Source organism: Chinchilla lanigera, unplaced genomic scaffold (genome assembly GCF_000276665.1).
Source record: "Chinchilla lanigera isolate Chin_1 unplaced genomic scaffold, ChiLan1.0 scaffold00012, whole genome shotgun sequence".
Taxonomy (NCBI): Eukaryota; Metazoa; Chordata; class Mammalia; order Rodentia; family Chinchillidae; genus Chinchilla; species Chinchilla lanigera.
Window position 1 is genome coordinate 12,168,376 of NW_004955413.1, and position 19,281 is coordinate 12,187,656.

The following is a 19,281-nucleotide window of genomic DNA, read 5'->3' on the forward strand; positions in this document are numbered from 1 at the left end:
CTCAAGAGCCTTAAATTACGTAATTACATCATCGACCATCAGAAAAGCAATGAAAAGAGGAAACTAATCAAAGAAACCCTAACTCTGGTTGTTTGAACTAAGATCTTCAAGAACTTTTTGTTGGACAGAGAAACCAGAAAAGAAAAATATTGCTGAGATAATGAATTATTTTGGCAAAATTCTTTCCTCACTGGTCATCGAGCCTTGTTGAAGTTTATCAATAAAACAAATAAAATCTATCAGATGTGAATTCTTACTCAACAAATTCACACAATATCTTACTATTTTTACTAATATCCTGAGTACTATGCCCCAGATAGCCAGTAAAATTACAGTACGTAAGTAAAAGAATAGCAAACAAGAGAAAATAGCAATCATTTGACAAGTGCTGCATCAAACTCTTGGTGGTATTAATAATCACATATTTAATTATAATAAATTTTACTATATTACTAGTTCTTACAGATTATTTTATTGAGAATAACTTTAGAGATTACACTTTCCTTCTCAATCAGGACAGCCCTCAAAAAAAAAAACAGCATCTGAGCCTGGGTCTGCTCATTTCTAGCTGTGGAATTTTAAGCAAATTATCTTTAAGATCTAGAGTTTCCCTCATCAGTAGAACTCTCCAAAATACTGCCTGTCGACTGGTTAACAGTGCAGAACTTTATCCATTGGACACCACCAACCATAGCCTTTGCATTGTCTCAGAATGAGGCTATCAGAGATAAGACAGTCAAAGGAGTCACTGCCCTGACTGAGGTGATTCAGGTCCTGTAGTTCAAGGTGAAAGCTGACTGAGGTTGGATTAAGTGTGTTCAGGGAAGTGTAACAAGTCCAAGTCAACCATGGTTAATAAATGAGCTATTTGCTTCAGTGAACAGTCTACTGTGTCCAGGTGATCTTTGGGAATTTCTTATGATTTCCTGGGGCAAACAACTCAGTCATGCTGACACCAGTGGCCTATGGTTTTATCTAATTTTTTATCATATTTATCATATCTAATGTTTTATCATATTGACACAAATAGTGTCCATTCCCAATAACATGACATGGCTATGACAACACCTCACAGTGCAATGTCAGAACTAAATTATATAATACAAAGAACTATTCAAATACATGTATTTATGCTTGTTTTTAAAAACGCTTGAAATTCAGGCTTTTCTGGGGTCTTTCTCACATCATTTCAAATAAGGATCTTATTTAAAACAAATGAGAATCTCATGTTTTCTTTTCCTGTGCTTTGAATTTTAAAGTAAGTTTCCCAATTGTGTAGCACAAAAAGAAATAGGAACAAAGAATTATGTTTTATCAGGACCTCAAATTCACTGTTTTTTTAGGTGATTTTGCAAACCAAGTTCATAGTAATTATGCTACATACCAAATAACAATTAATAAATAGTGACATCTTGTGGCCTTTTAGCAACACACTAGATTTTAAAGCAGCAACATGGAGCACAAAAATCTAAAAATAGTGAAAACGTAGGTTTTTCCATTTTTACACTGTTTCTTGTCCTGGCTAAAATCAGACATGAGAAAATATCCTCTGGAGAAATGTATGTATAAGTGATATGAGGAAGTACATTGTTAAGCAGTTATACAGAAATCATGGCTGCTTTTTTTATTAGAATGTTCTGAAATGTGCTATCAGCATGGCTGACAGTTCAAGGCTTTATTGTAAAACAATGTGAGAAATGCTATTCCTATTTCACACTAACCAAGAATCTGGTTTTAACTGTACACACAGGTAACGCAAATTCTTCAGTGAAGATATAATCAGTTATGAATGTTTGCCATAAATATTAGCAGCACATTAGAAAAACTAATTCTTTATGATTTATACAAATTTTCTTCCAAATATTTTAGTTAGTTTTGTGCTATCTCTCAGAATCAGCTTTCACATGCCATTTAAATTCAGTCATATTGACTTATCTACTCACATGTTTAGAATCATTGATTACTTTTAAAAATAGCTACAATATGCTCTCAGAGCTCACGTATTATAATGCTTATGATGAACTTTTCTCCTCAGCAAAATTTTAAAATTTAAATGTGTCAGAAAGCAAAATAATGAGTTCAATGTTAGAATATAGCTTTGTGGAGTGATAAAAAAATTCCTTTTGTCCTTTACTACTTCAACAACGTTTATTAAGAGGCTACTTTCTGAAAAGCATGAAGCTATAACTGTCAACGATACAGTCCTGTTATTATACAAAAATAATACTTGTCTTCTATCCTACTTAGAGTGCTAGTATTTTCTACGATCTACCCTCTTCCCTAATGAGAGAGATTTAATATTATGGGACCTCAAGCTGGAAAATCACTTCCCTAAGACCTGTTGATAGTAACTGTTTGTACCAACAATGAGATGAAATCAAAAACTAGAGTGAATGTTTAACCATTTTTAATGTATTACAATAAAAGGAACATTGTCATTCCCCCTGAAAACATGACCCCTCACTTCAGACATACTTATCCCATCATTCCCATCACTTTCTGAAACAGTTCTGGAAGTCCTCTTCTGTGAGTGATTTTAGTTGGCCCTTACGCCTGCCTCATGTCTTGAATCAATCAAAATGTTTCCCTTACATGGTCATTTTGACTTTGGGAAAGAACTGGAGATCACAGGGTGGCAGATGCAGAGAACAGGGTACATGAGAACACCTCGTAATGGTTTTATGGCCCTGCCTTTCCACTTTTATGAGTAGCACTTTTTTATCACACCTGATAAACAAACTAAAAAGGACTTAGAAGCTGCTTCAGGAAGTGGAGAGAATGGTAGAATAAATGTGCCTGAAGCAATAAGAACTATCTTGGAGGTGATTAGCAACAATGTATCTTTTACTATAATAACTTTTTAAATTTAAATATGCACTATATATTTCAATCACACCTTGTAAAACCCAAACAAGCAAACATTTAAAAAATCTTATAACTGTGATTCATATAAAAGACCTTAATAGCCTGAGACACAGATGGGTCTGGCTGTCTTGCCTCTGAGATGCACAATATGGGGTCCTATGAAATAAGTGCCCATGCTGTGCCCCCCACCTCCATTCTGCTCCTGAGAGGTCCAAACAATCCAGCGATATCCTGTGGTGTGAACTTTAATTCCCTAAATTAATTCTATATGGGATCCCGTGCTCGCCTGATAAGAACTTTAATTAGTAGTCCCTTATACTAAATGGTGCCTCTTTTTTCCCATGTAGCTCCTGTGGCTCCAGAAATCACCTCTGTGGAATATTTCAACAGCCTTTTATACATCAGTTGGACCTATGGGGATGACACAACTGACCTGTCCCACTCTAGAATGTTGCACTGGATGGTTGTTGCAGAAGGAAAGAAGAAAATTAAAAAGAGCGTATGTTTCTTGGAATCTCTGTATTGGGCATCTGAGCATGTAGTCGCATGAACTGTTGAAAACCATTAGGCGAACATTGCTAGTAACATTTAAACAAGAGTTTGCATGGCAAGTGGCAGTAGTTTTGGCTCTAGAGATAAGTTGACTGCCCGAAAACTAAGTTTGTCCTTTCATAGAACTTACCTTGGGATCTTAACCAGCAAACTCTAGTTGCAACTTGGATTTTAGTTATATTTAAAGTTGTGATTTGGGGTTTTCTTTAGAGTACCAAATATTGTAAAAAAAAAAAAAAAAAAAAAAACTACAATTAACATATTTCAATGTTTTATCCACATATCACCAGAATATTACTTTCTTTTCTCTTACTTCATGAAGCTTGTGTGTGTGCATGCATGTGTATTTTCTGGTATTGGGGGGTTGAACATAGTAGGGTCCCTTAACCAGTGAGACACATCCCAATACTTTTCATTTTTTAATTTTGTGATAAGATCTCACTAAGTTGCTCAGGCTAACCTTGAACTTTTGGTCTTCCTGCCTCAGCCCCCTAAGTAGCTGGGGTTTCAGGCATGTGCCACCATTCACGGCTTATTAAGCTTTTTAACATTAGGATAACAGGCTAAACAACTGTCATAAAAACAAGAAAAAATAAATCAAACAAAATAGAAGTTTATGTCCCTTTCCTAAGATAGCCCAGGGCTAACAGACATGGCTGCTGTAAAGGTTATTCGGGTCCTCTCTACTTTCTTGCTTCATCTGCCCCTATGTGGAGTTCCCATTGGCACAGGGGAGGCTCTAACATCATTACATCAATACTCCAGGCTATCCAATGGGAAAAGAGAGCACGTGGAAGCATAGCCCTTCCAAGATGGGAACTGAACTAAACTTACCCATGTGATTTGGTCAGAATTGGGTCACATGGTCCTCTAGCTGCAAGGAAGGATTGGAAACATAGTCTTCCTATAGAAACTCAGGTGTCTATCAGCATAGCTAGGTTTCTTCTGAGTGTCGCAGTATATATGATGTTAATAACCCAGCAATTGTCTTTGTATTTCTGAAATCTGTTGTATGTAGGAAAATTCATAGTCATATCTCTTCCAAATAAGAGAATGAATTACCAAATTGTTCCATAGGCTATAGGGTATGAATTTTTAAATTACCTTGCATTGGGCCCAGTTGAGGAATGTATGTGATTTTCAAACGATATACCTTACTCATAATATAACCAACAGATTGCAGCACGGAACAGCCACAGTATGTCTGTTGTAGCCCTGCAGTGATGTAGAATGGGTCTTTCATTCAAGCTCCAGGTCCTCAGTTTTGATGATCTTTCAGGTAACACGCAATGTCATGACTGCAATTCTCAGCCTGCCTCCAGGGGACATCTACAATCTCTCAGTCACAGCTTGCACTGAAAGAGGAAGTAATACCTCCACGCTCCACCTTGTCAAATTAGGTAAGAAGAGTGCACAGGTGTGGGTGTGCAGACAACTGTGCTGGGAGAACCAGGGTTTGCACCACGTGATTCAACAAGGGCTCTCTGACTTTATGAAATAATAATAGTAAAACAGCTAATTTACTCTTATATATAGGAAATGGACATTCACACTACCACAAGACTACACGACTTGGTATAAATTTTTGTGAGTAGAAGGTCTACTGTGTTGGGAGCCAAGGATTTTCAGTTTTCTTAGTAGCATCAGAGGGACCAAGTAACTTAAGAATTTTAGGAATGGAAGGATCTCATAGAATATCTAGTGTAGTGTTTTAACCCTATCAGACAACATTTTCTCTACAAATAGATATTATATAATGCCCTCTTTATTATCTTAAATAGAAATCTATAAATAAAATAACCCATATACTGCTCTTCAAATTAGAAATAACCTCATAACTCTGATATGAAATCAAGATGAAAGAAAAAGAATTTATTAAAAAAAATACAGATTTCCAATGTATGTGTCCAGACAACTACTCTGAAAGACATAATGAAATTGTCTGGTGCCTACGACAGGGGTAAAATGAGTAAGTTTGGGTTTATAGAAAAATTACTGGATCAGTAGCCCTTAGGAGTATAAAAATAAATGAAGGAATGAGCGAGTTAAGATGAATAATAAAGAAATGAGCAGTATAGATACAAGTATGTTCTAAAATAGAGTTAGAAGTAAATAAATCATAAGAAACTAGAAGTATTTGCAAATATGATGACACAATGAGGGAAATGACCTTAATTAATGTAGAGATAGCATGCAAGGGAAAATAATAGGCTGTGGATGAGGGAAACAAGAAAATATGATATTCTTGTAAATTAGGTTAAAATGATTATGTACTGTGATGTCAGAATAATTCTTTGTGTTACAGCATACAATTTGTAAGTGGCACTGTGTGACAGAAAACGTATCTTTTAGAGTAAAATGATGATCACCAGATGACTGAGCTAATCACTCCTTCAGGCAGAAGGAATAGAGATTAGGTAATAGGTACAAGATACAGGTAGATAGTAAGAAGAAGTTGCAGTGTTCTCTAACATAGTAGGAAGTACTTCACAATTACCTACTATGTTTGAGTGAAAAACTAGAGAATAGGTACTCTAAGGCTTTAACATAAGCAAATGATAAGAAGATAAAAATGCTAACTAGTCTGATTTAATCATTATACATTATATTCAAGTATTCAGCTATAACACTGTGCTCCATGAATATGTGCAATTAAAATAATAATAAGTCATGTCTTCAGCACTCAAAACTACCATCTAAGCAGGGCGTGGTGGCACATCCCTGTAATCCCAGCACTAGGGAGGCTGAGGCAGGAGGATCGTTGTGAGTTTGAGGCCAGCCTGCACTGCATAGTGAGACCCTGTCTCAAAAAAATCAACCAAACAAACAAAAATAAACTACCATCTATTAAGGTATACTACTTTTGCTTCTGCTACTTGAAATCTTGGAGATGGTATCCTATAACTCTCAACAGGCAACAGTGAACAAGTTGCTGCAAAGTTGTGTGGTCAACTTCTTGGAGCAGTATAAATGTAAAATTATTCATTCAAAATTAATACATAACATAATAATACATAACATTCATAGCAGTGAGCTCTCATCATTTTTATATCTCAAAAATTAAAATATATGGAATAGCAGTAGCACAACTTTTTCCAAATAGTTAGTGTAATTCAAACACATCCCTGTTTCTGCTAATTTATTATGTTTGCTTTAATCTGTCCTTAAGAGTCCCATGGCATCTCTGTCATCCTGTAAGTTCCTATGTGCAGCTGTGCATAAAGGTTCACACAGGGCTGCTTTATTAGTAGCAAAAATACCATTAATAGCATTGTTGCCATGAGATACTTTTATAAAACGCTTAGATAGGGGGCTGGGGATTTAGCTCAGCGGCAAAAGCGCCTGCCTGGCAAGCGAAAGGTCGTGAGTTCAGTTCCCGGTACCGGAGAAAAACCAAAAAAAATAAATAAATAAAATAAAACGCTTAGATAATTTTAAACTAAACAAAACACAAGTGCCTTTCTCTCCAACTCAATGCAAAGAACACCAAGTCTTAAACCCTTTTTTGACTCATATTTGCCAGGACAAAAACTAAATTCTTGCACTGAAACCCTTCAAAATTATACAGTTAGTTGAAAATACATGATATTTTGAATAGGTACTATGGACAGATAGAGTAAATTATGGAGTGATTTTTTTAAATAATAGTTTAACGAGCCATTTAAATATCCTTCATGACAACTTTCTTGTAAATTATTTTATTTAACTTCTTGAAAATCTTCCAATATTATTATGTAAAAGTACGTGTAATTTATATTGATGGTGTGTTTATCTTTCTGTGATATTTGAAAGTTATATAAAATGAGACATATGAGACACAGGGTTTTTAAAATACTTTTGATCATTATTGGATAGGGAACATTTTTAATTCTCTCTGAAGTGCCTAACGTTATTTCTGCAAATTTCCAAACACCCTCAAGGGGGCAGTACAGCTCCTGTTGAGAATCAAGGGTAGAGTTCAATCATTCGAGCGCTGTAAATAATTTTCTTTTCTCCCTAATCTGCCTTGAGTTCTAGGACTATAGAGAGCACCAGATCCCAACGTTGCATCAAACTTTTTATAAAGAAAAAGTTACCTTCCTATCAGTTCCAGCCATTTTCTCTATTTTTGGCTTTCTTGGATAAAAAGATCAGTTTAAACTCATTTTGAGAAAAAGTATATATTCAACATGTCCAGAAAAAGAAGTCTAAAATATCTTTTGGAATTACCTTAAGATTATGCTGATCTCCATGTCTTTCTTTTCCCAAGAACTGTTATTACAGATAACTCTCAGTGTTCCTTGGGTTCTGGGGGCTTTTTCCAACTCATTTGGTTTTTCATTCTCTCTTAAAATGAAGTTCAGAGATGTTCCTACCAAAGCAGCACTTTCAGTAGGTTTATTGCATGTTTCACAGTCACTTTATGTGACATTATAGATGGTTTATGGAGCCTCGGGAACATGGGTTAATGCCTGAATAGGTACTATTATGTCTTCCTAGGATTATGAGTTCAAGTCCATGATGGTTTCCCAACATCAGAAAATTTTAAGTCTTCATATTTCCCTGATAAATAGGACTATAAAAAATGGATTAGAAAGTTTCTTTAAATGTTTCAAGAAAGAAAAACAAGTTCCCAGAGAAATTACTGTTACTGAACTATAACCCTTATAATAAACAAATTTTTCCATATCAGTGTCTTCATATCAAATGGAATAGTGTCTCTACTTTGTTCCTCCCTGAAAGCAAGACAGTTTATATATAATGTGCCTCTTTTATTCTTGGCAACTAAATAATCTTTTTATCCTTTAGTCAAAAAGTCTGTTGTCTATCTACTGAACATGTTCTTGTCCTTTATAAATTCTCAATTTTCTGCTAACACGGTGCTGTTGCCACTTATAACTGCTCAGTAGATGTTATTGAACTGACTTGGCGTTACAGACCTCAAAGTTGAAAAGCAATATTCTAGTTAATATTTTTTATTGATACATATTTGCAATATGTAGCTTTCACATTCATCTTAGAGATTATGTATAATCCCCATCTCCACAGATCTACCTCCCTGTTCCTTAACATGGATCTTTATTTTGTGATTTAAATTGTTTATATTTTGGATCTTGCTCTAGTTAGTATATAACTGAGATAAGTTTCTTCTTTCAGAGAATTGAAATGACGTTTTACTTTTGTGATAACTGAGTTGGGAGTTATTTTTTGTTTCATAAAACTTCCACTCCAATCATTTTATACTTGTTTGGGCATTCATTTGGGTGTACACAGAAGTTATATTCATTCTACTTTACAGAAAATGCACTTTGGTGCGCAGATTTGTCAGGGCTTATTCAAATCAGCATGGTATTGTTGAACTCAGACCAAAACTAGTTGAACAGCCTCAGGTCAACTTCTCTGTGACAGAGTCTTCTGTAAAACAGGTCTGTCTGGTGTCATGGAAGGCAGTTTCTAACTCTGAAAGGAAACCAAACTACCAATGTGTCCAGTGTATTGTTGGGATGGTGCAATGGTTACTGTTGAGAGATTTTGGCCAGATCTATGTTTGAAATTAAGAACTAGAATGATATGAAACATTTGCCCAGAGGAGTGGCTCTAGTGTAACTGTAGGTTGCAAGGTTGAAAAAGAGAATGTGGTTGTTAAAAAAAGAGTTTGTCTTACATCTTGGAGGAAGCTTGGTACTTGAACTTTTCAGCAATGCTGAAACTGTTGGGACTTTGGCAACTCTTGGAGATGAATTAAAATGCCTTTTGCATAAAGAGGTGTACATGAGTCTTTGGAGGGGCCAGGGCTGGAATGTCATAATTTGTGTCTAGATGACCCCCCAAAGACTCAAGCCATCATAGGATGACCTTCTAGAGTTTATAATTGATCCATGGTCCAGTGCTGGGATTATGAGTGTGAGAGCTACACCCACCCTAGGGTAGGTAGTTTGCATACAATATAAGGAGGGAAAAGAGGCTTGCTCTCTGCTGCTCCTCCCTTTTGCTCTTGCTGTTTTCTGCCATCATGAACTGTTGCCCTCTGCCATGTGCCACTCTGCCTTGGAGCCAGCCAAGTAAGGACTGAAACCTCCACAAACTGTGAGCTACATAAACCTTTCTCTCCTTAAATTTGAGCATCAGGTATTTTGTCTCAGCAATGACAGAAAAGTAACTAAGACAACAGGAATGTGAGATTTTGGAATATCTCTGCAGTAATAGCATAGATTGATTCATTTAATAAATGTGTAGTGAGAAATTTCTAAGTACAGCTCAGATGCCAGACTCCTTGTGGCAATGAATCAGATGACTCCTTTAATTTCCTGTCCATAGGGAGCTTCTGATCTAGGGACAAAGAGATAGTAATAAGTGTGTCACAGAGTACATGGCACTGGTGCAAAAGTGAGTCTGTGCCAAAAGCATTTTGGAAGGATCCAAATTGAGCTCTAAATAGCAGAAAGGTCATGAAAAAGTCAGGGTAGCATGCTAGAGAGAGACCGGGGTTAGAGAGCTTTTAAGGCATGGAGGTGGGATTTTATTTTTACAGCAGTGAGAAGTCACTTAGGGAATTTAAAATAAATAATCTGACACATTTAAAGCAATCGCATGGTGGCTTGAGGGAGAAAGTGTGGTGTGTCAACAATGAAAGAAGAAGGGCCAATTCAGGAATTGTTTGTCTTAGTTTAAAAAACAGCATTCTAATTCAAACACAACTCCTGCGAGATGATGGTAACATCGGACTAAAGTCATTGTAAAGGAGATGAAGAGAACTGCACAGATCTCAGGAGTTACTGTGCAAGCTGTTTGTGTCCTTGGGATTTATTGGGATAGAGATAGAAGTAAGAAAAAGAGATATTAAGAATGACTTTTCCAGGTGATGCGTGCCTGTGATCCCAGCACTCTGGGAGGTCAGCATGTTTGAGCCCAGTCTGGGCAGTTCAGTGACTTATCAAGACCCTATCTCAAAACAAGAGAAGGGGAGAGAAAGAGAGAGAGAGAAAGGAAATGGAGGGAGGGACAGAAAGGAAGAGAATAAGGAAGGAAGGAAGGAAAGAAGGAAGGAAGGAGGGAGGGAAGGAAGGAAGGAAAGAGGGAAGGAAGGAAGGAAAGAGGGAAGGAAGGAAGGAAGGAAGGAAGGAAGGAAGGAAGGAAGGAAGGAAGGAACAAAGGAAGGAAGGAAGGAAGGAAATAAAGAAAGAAAGAAAGAAGGAAAGAAGGAAGGTATAATACCAGTACCAAAAACGGAAAAATGTGACTTTTCGCCTTTTCTCCTTGACTCTTGAGCAACTAGGTTGGATAGTGATGCAATTCACAGGATTAAAAAGACTAAAAAAACTAAAACCTAGATCATATGGCAGATGGTCAGACCCAGTAGCACGTGCCTGTAATTCCATTCATTTGGGTGGTTGAAGCAGGAAGACTGCAAATTCATCACTTATGGAGACCTGGGAAACTCATAGAAACCTTGTTTCAAAACAAAATATAAAGGGCTAGAGATGTAGCTTAGTGATAGGGCACTCCTAGGTTCAATTCCTAGGAGAACAAAACGTATATGTGTGTGCACACACACATGCACATATACACGCACACACACACACACACAGGACACTTCCTCGGGCATAAAAATTTGAAATGACCCTGTGACATCAAAATACAGATGTCAAACAAAGAGTTTATTGATATATATCTGCAGATCAAGGGAGAATATCTGGGCTGGACATATAAATTTGGGGTGTCTGGATGAGATCACCAAACTGGAAGCAGAGGTAGAGAAGCCTCAGATCTAGGCCAGAGAAAATGTTTCAACACGTAGAAAATGAGCAGAGGAGGAGAAGCCAACAAAAGAATCAGGGAAGGAATAGCCAAGGAGGTGAGAGAAAAACCAGAGCACAGAATTTGCCCCTTGCACCACACCAGTGTGAAACTTCCACTTCACCCTGACCACAGCCCTGGCCGGGCAGTCCAAGGAAGGGAGTCATAAAACTTGAGTGTGAGGAAAGAGTTTGGAGACAAAGTAGTATCATCTTCCTTTGAGCAAGCTGGAGCCTAGCGATTTGGCCCACTTTGCGCAATCTTGGTCCTGGGTGCAGAAACAATGGTCAGTAGTTTTTTCTTCATCTATTGCTTATGTTTTCCTGGACTGTGTACATTTTCCCCTAAAGTTTTCATTTTCTTATTAATACATGTGACAGACTGAGGAAGGACCCTCACACTCGCTCTGTGGTTGTTGTTGTTGTTCTGGTTTTGAAACTGGGATTTTAGGACATTGGTTACACTTTCTTCATCTTTGTCCTGGAAGTTTTCGTATAAAGTAGAAATTTTTCAAACATAGCTTGGCCCTAGAGAAGGAAAAATGAAAACATTTTGGGATGCCAGGAATTTGGGGAGGATTAGATCTGCATTCTCTTTTCCTTCTGTCTTCAGTAGAGTACAAGTAATTACAGACACTGGCAAAATCTGATTTCTGATTCTATAAAGCCCAGCTACTGTGGTCTTATCTCCACTTGAGTACATTTATTTATTATTTGGTTGAAATCATTTAGTTTACTATTTTGGAAATAGTTGCTTAGATATATGCAGCCCTTATTTATGGTAGGAAGTGAGTTAAGGGTTATGAGTCAGAGCTTAGTGAAACCTAAAGTTCTTCTCACCCCCTCCACCCTTTCTTAGAATCTTCTCCTGGTTTATGACTAATGTGTTAGCTTCCTTATCCTTCTCTACCCCTGCCCAGAGAGAGTTCAACAAGACAGATTGTGAACAAATGCTGTCAATATAGCACAGAGAAAGGAAAAAAATGGATAAATGGATGGAAGAGGAAAGCCATACCATTTCCATATATACATGAATATTATACATGCTGTATATGTCTAACATACAATGTATAAGCATATGGATAGCCCACCAATGAGCATGGAGCTAATAAAATAATCAAATAATCAAATTCATTCATTCCATCAGTCAACACATATTTATTCAACATGGAGAACATGCCACATAGTATTCTAAGCTCCCAGGATACAAAACATGAGAAAATTAACCCAAAATTCTGGCCTTAATTTAGTGGAGAAAGATGGTAAGCTTAACTACAGGGATGTGAAGTGGTGCTGAATTATGGCAAAAAAAGGAAGAAAGAAAAAGGATAGGAAGTTCTGCAGGGGTAGGGTGGGATTTGGGGGAGGGAAGCAGAGAGAGTGAGCCTCAGTGCGAAGGTGATATCTGAACTACAAACCTGAAGGAGGTGATGAACTGAAACAATTAAATAAGAAGCTGTTAGGTGGGCAGAGGGACTCTCAGGTGAAAAGCTTAGAAGTAGCAGCATGCCTGGAAATTTCAAAGAAAAGTCAGAAATGCCACAATGGAGTGAAAAAAAGGACAAGTGGTAGGTACCTGGACAGAGAGATAACAAGGGCCAAAGCAGGTGACAAGTTAGGTGATACCATCTTACAAGTTAGGTAATGCGACCATGGTATTAGTTTACACCTGTTATGGGTCAGTCCAAAGCTAGTCATCCTCTCTAGTAACCCCTTCCTTCTCCAAGGTAATCCAGCATGGACACGTTAAAGTTAGGAGACCATTGGGTCTACCCAGATTGAAAAGTACTTGCTTGGATTAGGCTTGTAGCTACAGTGTGATAAAAACTGATCAAACCCAAAATTTATTGTGAATGTAGAGCTAACAGACCCTGTTGATGAATTTAGATGTCTATGAATGAGTAGAAGTAGCCCAGGAAGACATCAAAATATGAGGCCTATGCAATTAGAAATATAGTGGTGGAGACTATTATGGAGACTGCTATGGTCTGGAGAAAAGATTGGAAGTTCTGGCTGGGTGTATCAACATTTGAAGACACTTCATAAATATTAAAGAAGAAGCGCTGCACTGTATAGGTTGTTAGATTAAGAAGCCTGGATTCAGGTCTGTAAATATAAATGTAGAAACAGGAAACAGACTTGATGAGGTTACTAAGGAAGAAATAGAGAAAAAATAATTATATTCATAGAGAAGTCCTGGGCCACTCCAACTTTAAGGAGACATCAGCAAAAGAGGAGGAGTGGCTCCTGAGTAAGAAGGCACACAAGGAAGTGCAATGTCCTAGGAACCTAGGAGCCAAGTGAAGAAGGTATCTCAGAGAGTGACCACCTCGTCACACCACCTGCAGATATGTCAGGTACCAGGCAGGAGAACGGACCAATGATCTGAGTAATGTAGAAATCCGGAAGATTTTGAGACGCATTTGCATGGAGTGGGTGAGGGAAAAAAAATTAATTAAAACACCTTTAAAGAGAGAGCAAGCAGATCTCAAGATAATGGCAAAACTTTCAAGGAGCTATTTGATAAAAGAAAAGGGAAATAATGAACAGAAGTGGAAGGATTAAAGGATCCAAGCGTTTTTAATTGTTTCTGTAAGTGTGTGGAAAGAGTGAATACAGGCTTCTCAGATTATTCAAAAGAACAGAGAGAATCAATGAGGCTGGATAATTAGAGGAGAAACTGGTTGAAATGATGTCCTGGATTGGGCTGGATGAGATGGTGTGCAAGGGAAGGGCTGGGATCTGGGTGAACCTTCAGAAAGAGATGTGGCCAGTGATGGGGTAGTGAGCATGGCAGAAGGGGTGAGACAGCTTGTGCAAGTTTCTTCTGAAGGACTTCTCAGAAGATGAACGCACACCTGTCGCTCAGGTTTGCAGAGGCTTGTAATGGCTGCGCATAGACCTTGGTGGCCAGCAGCCTATGCAAACATTGCTTTCTGGTTTCCGTTTCCGGTGACAGCCGCCTCGCTCTCCTCTCTCTGGTCCGAGACTAGACAGTGTCTCGCTTCCAGCTGAATCTCATTTCTCACTGCACCCTTCTGAGTCACTGTAGGGTGGGCACAGCCACAGCCTGGCCACAGAACTTTAGCATTTTTTAAAGAATTTTTCTACTGCCTGCCCCACAACGACTGCATACTTTCAGATGCCTTATACTCTTTGCTACACTGGAAGAATTTGTATGGCAGACTCAGAGGGCAGTGCCTATAAAGTCTGACAACAATTTAGATACAGAAGCAAGTACCCACTCTGGAATAGTTTGTCTTCTGGGCATAGGAAATTTTCAGGATACCTCGTTATCCCAAGTTATATGGAAATGAGTGGAAAATACAGTTTTTTAAAAAAGCCTAGTAAGACAGATCCTTAACTAGAGCTATAGAGGTGTGAATCTCAGATCGCACTGTCACAATTATATCTTAGAAAAGTGACTACAGTCTTCTGCACTGCAGTTGCCTATAGCTAAGAGGAAAATCTGAACTGAAAGTTCTTTACAGTCCATCAAGTTTTAGAATTTAATTCAACATGAGTTCAGAGGAAAGGCAAGAAAGTTAATGATACAATGAAAGTAGTAGTTTTTTCCTAACAATTTTGTGATATACATAATTCCTAACCAAATAAAAATAATAAGTAAAAATATATTCCTGGGAACATTAAAAAGAAAGAGGCCTGATATTTTGTTTTGAAATTAAGTACTTTTCGTGAGTGTTTTCTTTGAAAGTCCCACTAATCTTGGAAGTTACTAGACTTCTGTGGGATACTGTAAACCCAACTAGTGATTCACAAAAAGGGCTATGATACTTGATATCAGTAAACCATAATGAATATACTAAGACTAATGCAAATAATGTATTTCTAGCTCCTATGAAAAAATTGTTTTGTGTATGAAAAAGACCTAATTATAAATTAATACATTTTCAAATGCTAAATATTTCCCTAAATTTTTTTTTTACATTTCTCAATACTATTTTTAAAACTTCAAATTACTGAAGAAATGTATTAAGGAAAAAAAGTCAATGAGAAAAGGCTTAATACACTTCAGATCTGACAAATAGTATGTTATTCAATATAAGTATTCCTCTTAATTTTATTGCATATCAATTTTAACCCACCCTGAATACTTTTTCTACTTTTTGGTTTTCTTTTCTCTTTTCAAACAGTGCTTTCTTTTCCAGATTATTTCCAACAACTCTTACAAAAGTTACCCAGTTTTCACTACATACTTTGCAAATTTTTGCCAAGTTGAATATGTAATACGATTTATAGTACTTAAGGTAGAACTATTTGAGTTGAGTAAAACAAAAATAAACTTTAAAGACTTACTATAATATAGATGATAAAGACTTCCAATCCAAATCTTTATATATGAGGAGGAGTCAAGAAAATTACTGTCAGTAAGTCTAAAGATAAAGAGAGGGCAGAGGGAGGGGACATAAAAAGAATTAAGATATGCTACTACAAGAGGGGGACTGTGAGATAGCTCAACAGCACAGCACCTGCCTGGTAAGCATGAGGTCATGAGTTCAATTCCCAGTACCCTCCACCAAAAGAAAAAGAAAAATGAACCAAGATGCATTACTGTAAGTAACAACTCCCCATGATGAATGTAATCATTATGTACTGCAAATATGTATTAATAAAAGTGAAAGAAAGGAAAGATTTTTGTTATATTGGCCATAGAATAAGATGATGTACAAAAGGAATAAAATAAGTGAAGAGTGATGTTTGGAAAATGAATGCATTCTTTCTATTTTGTTAATTTTTATTTTAAATTAATGTTTGCATTACATAAGGATTCCATTACTTATGGAGAGCTGGCCCATATACATAACACATCCTAATTCTTTCTTTATTCCCTTCCTCTCCCTATTCCTCCTTGCTCCCTCTCTTGGTCTTCCTCCCTTTTACAAAAGATCTAGCTTACTATTTCCTGTTATTTATCTTTTATTTGCTCTTTATATTTTGGGTTTCTCATATAAGAGAAACTATCTCATACTTAAGCTTGTGTGTCTGATTTATTTCACTTAACATTATGGTCTCAAGGTGCATCCATTCTTCTGACATCTCATTATGTTCCAGGGTATCTAGGAAAGTTGACAGCAATTCAATCTAATCTAACTTTACTATGCAATTATGTAAATCTTTAAACTAGCATAAGTAATTGGGTCTTACTTATATATTTTATTGGTAGCAGAAAAAAGACTTTAAATTTGATCATATTTCCAAAGTAAAATATCTGCACAGGGCACATCTATCAAGGTTTTTTCTGCTTAAAGCTCTATCATAAATATTTCAATAAGTTTCTGCTGAGACCGACTTAAATCCACATATTTTCAATTTTTAATATAAGGAGAAAATGTATAGCTGATCCTTTAAAAATACAAAAAAGGACTGTGTGACAAGAAAGATGACTTTTGCAGTGTTTTTCTGCTGAATTTCACTGATGACCAGTGACACACCTCTGTAAAATGATTCCCCAAGCTGAGAGGTATAAAATATAAACAGAGTGAAACTAGCCCTTGTGGATATATAATGGTGGCCTCATAAACATCATCAATAGGCAGTTAAAACAATGAGTCACATTAAAATAAGAAGTGCTATAATAAGGAGCAGAGTAAGATGGATTTTGGACAATAAATATGTTACATTCTGCTCCAAGGCTAAATATTACACTTGACTATTCCCTTGGAAACTTCTGAGAAAAAGAATAGATTTGTTACTGGGGCACAAAATAAGAGTCAGACACCAGTTAGTACTTCACAGAAGGTCACTTTCATTCTCCCCAGAGGTCTGAGACAACGGCTTGAGCCTCTCATAATCCAGTCTGAATTAAATGGTCGCGAGCACTGCAGCTCTCCACTTTGCTCATGTTCTGTTCATGGTACTTGATCTTCTTATAAAATTAGATTGGATTCCCAACTGGAGCCTGAAGAGGAACTAAAGGGGAGAGAAGAGGAAAGGAAGAAGGCCAAATAGCTGAAGATAACACCAGCAATTTTAGAAAGCTCTTTAGAGTATATAAAAGCCTGTAAGCATATATCTGTATCTTATTTTGTAAAAAAATGTACATATCTACATCATTTCTCATGTACATATGCACTAGCATCTAATACCATGGACTCTGAAATTATTTTGAACAAAAGGAAATTTGACATTTTGAATCATAGGGACATTGAAGAAGTCAAGATTTGCAATGTCCCTCAGAGATACAAAATGATAACCAGGAGATGATCTATAATGGATATCTATAATTGTTATCCACTATCTTCTATATTACCTATTATATAAATGTGTATATATTACCCTAAACCTTGTTTACTCTTTATACCATTATTGCAGTTACTTAATCCTTTTGCTTTATGAACTAGATGATATTTGATATTTTTATAGTAAAAGACTGCATTAGTTATTTAAGGTTGTCATGACAAAATATGATGACTAAGTGGTTGAAACAATAGAAATTTGTTTTCTTCAAGTTCTGGAGGCTGCAAGTCCAAGGTCAAGGTATCTGCAGGACTGGTTTCTTCTGACGCATCTCTCCTTGGCTGGCAGATGACCAACCACCTTTTCACTCTGTCCTCGCATGGTCTTTGCCTGTATATGTCCCTGCTCTCCAAATTTCCTCTTCTTTGAAAGGATACCAGTCAGATTGGATCTTAGTCTAACCTGATGCTAATAATTTAGCATTATTTTAATTTCATTCCTGCTTGAAAAGCTCCATCTTGGAATATAGTTGCATTCTGAGGTGCTGGGGGTTAAGGATTCAATGTAGGAAATTTGGGGGATGCACACAGAGACCAATGAAAATGTTCCTACATGCCACTGTGCTCCCCATCACATGCGATGGCCTAAACAATATTTAGCCATTAACCCTTTGAGCATGGTGCCTGGGGTGGGGAATATGAATGCCCTGAAACATCATAGGCTATAGAGCTGAGCTGACTTTTTTAATGAGACAAGATGATCAGATAGCAGAGAGGAACCCTCCAACCAGCTTCTGGTAAGAATGTCCAACTTCTACTCTAGCAAACAGGAAAAAATACTCTACCCCAGTGCTATCCAACTGAAATATAAGAACTTCAAATGTAATTAATTTTCTAGTGGTCACATTAAAAAATACTATAATATAACAACATGCAAAATGGAGTTCTATATATTTTATTTTTAAAAATTCCAAAATGGAATTAATATAAAGAATTACGTAGAAGATTGTTTTTCAGGCTGAGTCTTCAAAATCCAGTTCATTTTTACACTTGTAGCATTTTTCAGTATTAACTGGTCGTATTTCAAGCGCTCAGTAACTTGGGCTGGCTAATGGCTGATGTGTGGCTAATAGCTGTGTTGCACAATGTAAGTCTTACATTTTAATATACTCCCTAGGAAAGATGTTATCACAAGCAGTAAAATTTAATCAAAAGCACCATCCAATCCAGTTACACCTTCACTGCTTAAATCTTACACTAACTTTATTTCCTTTGAGATATTAGCCTCTAATTTCTATCTGGTTCATTTAGAGAATACACCTATCACAGAGATCCTAAAAAACTCATGAGTAGATGATCTGTATGTGTTACTCATTACTTTATGGAGCTCACCTGGAGGTATCTTTAGTAAGAGTGGAGTGACATTGGAATAACCTACTGCCCCCATGGTCCACCTAAAAAGTAAAGTTGTTACATGGCTTCTGGAGGTTCCAGCCATTTTGGAGCTTTTTACTGTGGACCCTACTCACTACCTGGACCTGCATTCTTGGTGAGGCCAAAAGAACTCCTACTGTGGTATCCATATCCTATTCCTTGGAGCACTGAGAGCCCTTATTATAATTCACAATAGTCCCTGACTCTGCCACAGAAATCTGATTATTTTACCAGTATGATCTCTTTTTTAAAGGCAGAGAATATAAGAATGCAACATCAGTGTGTCCGAGTTCCTCACACTGTAATCTTGAAGCTCTTAATTAATAAATCTTGACTTGTATTTTAAATTTGCCGGTAAATAAGGTATTCTGAGTACCTACAGATGCCTAGTTCAAGGTGAAGACAAAGTAATTTATAACACATGGCCCCTGTCTTGGTTACTTTTCTCTCGTTGCTGA

The 19,281-nt window shown here is 36.9% G+C and overlaps 1 protein-coding gene across 3 annotated transcripts in view; it reads left to right on the forward strand.

The window, feature by feature from the left end:
* Ptpro (protein tyrosine phosphatase, receptor type, O) overlaps nucleotides 1–19,281 on the forward strand; it is a 229,001-nt gene that overhangs the window by 149,350 nt on the left and 60,370 nt on the right. For all 3 annotated transcript variants that reach the window (XM_013511680.1, XM_005379017.2, XM_013511681.1), the window contains exons 11-12: nucleotides 3,213–3,364; nucleotides 4,697–4,817. In XM_013511680.1, the coding sequence (XP_013367134.1) occupies nucleotides 3,213–3,364; nucleotides 4,697–4,817 (273 nt within the window). The remainder of the gene's footprint in view (nucleotides 1–3,212; nucleotides 3,365–4,696; nucleotides 4,818–19,281) is intronic.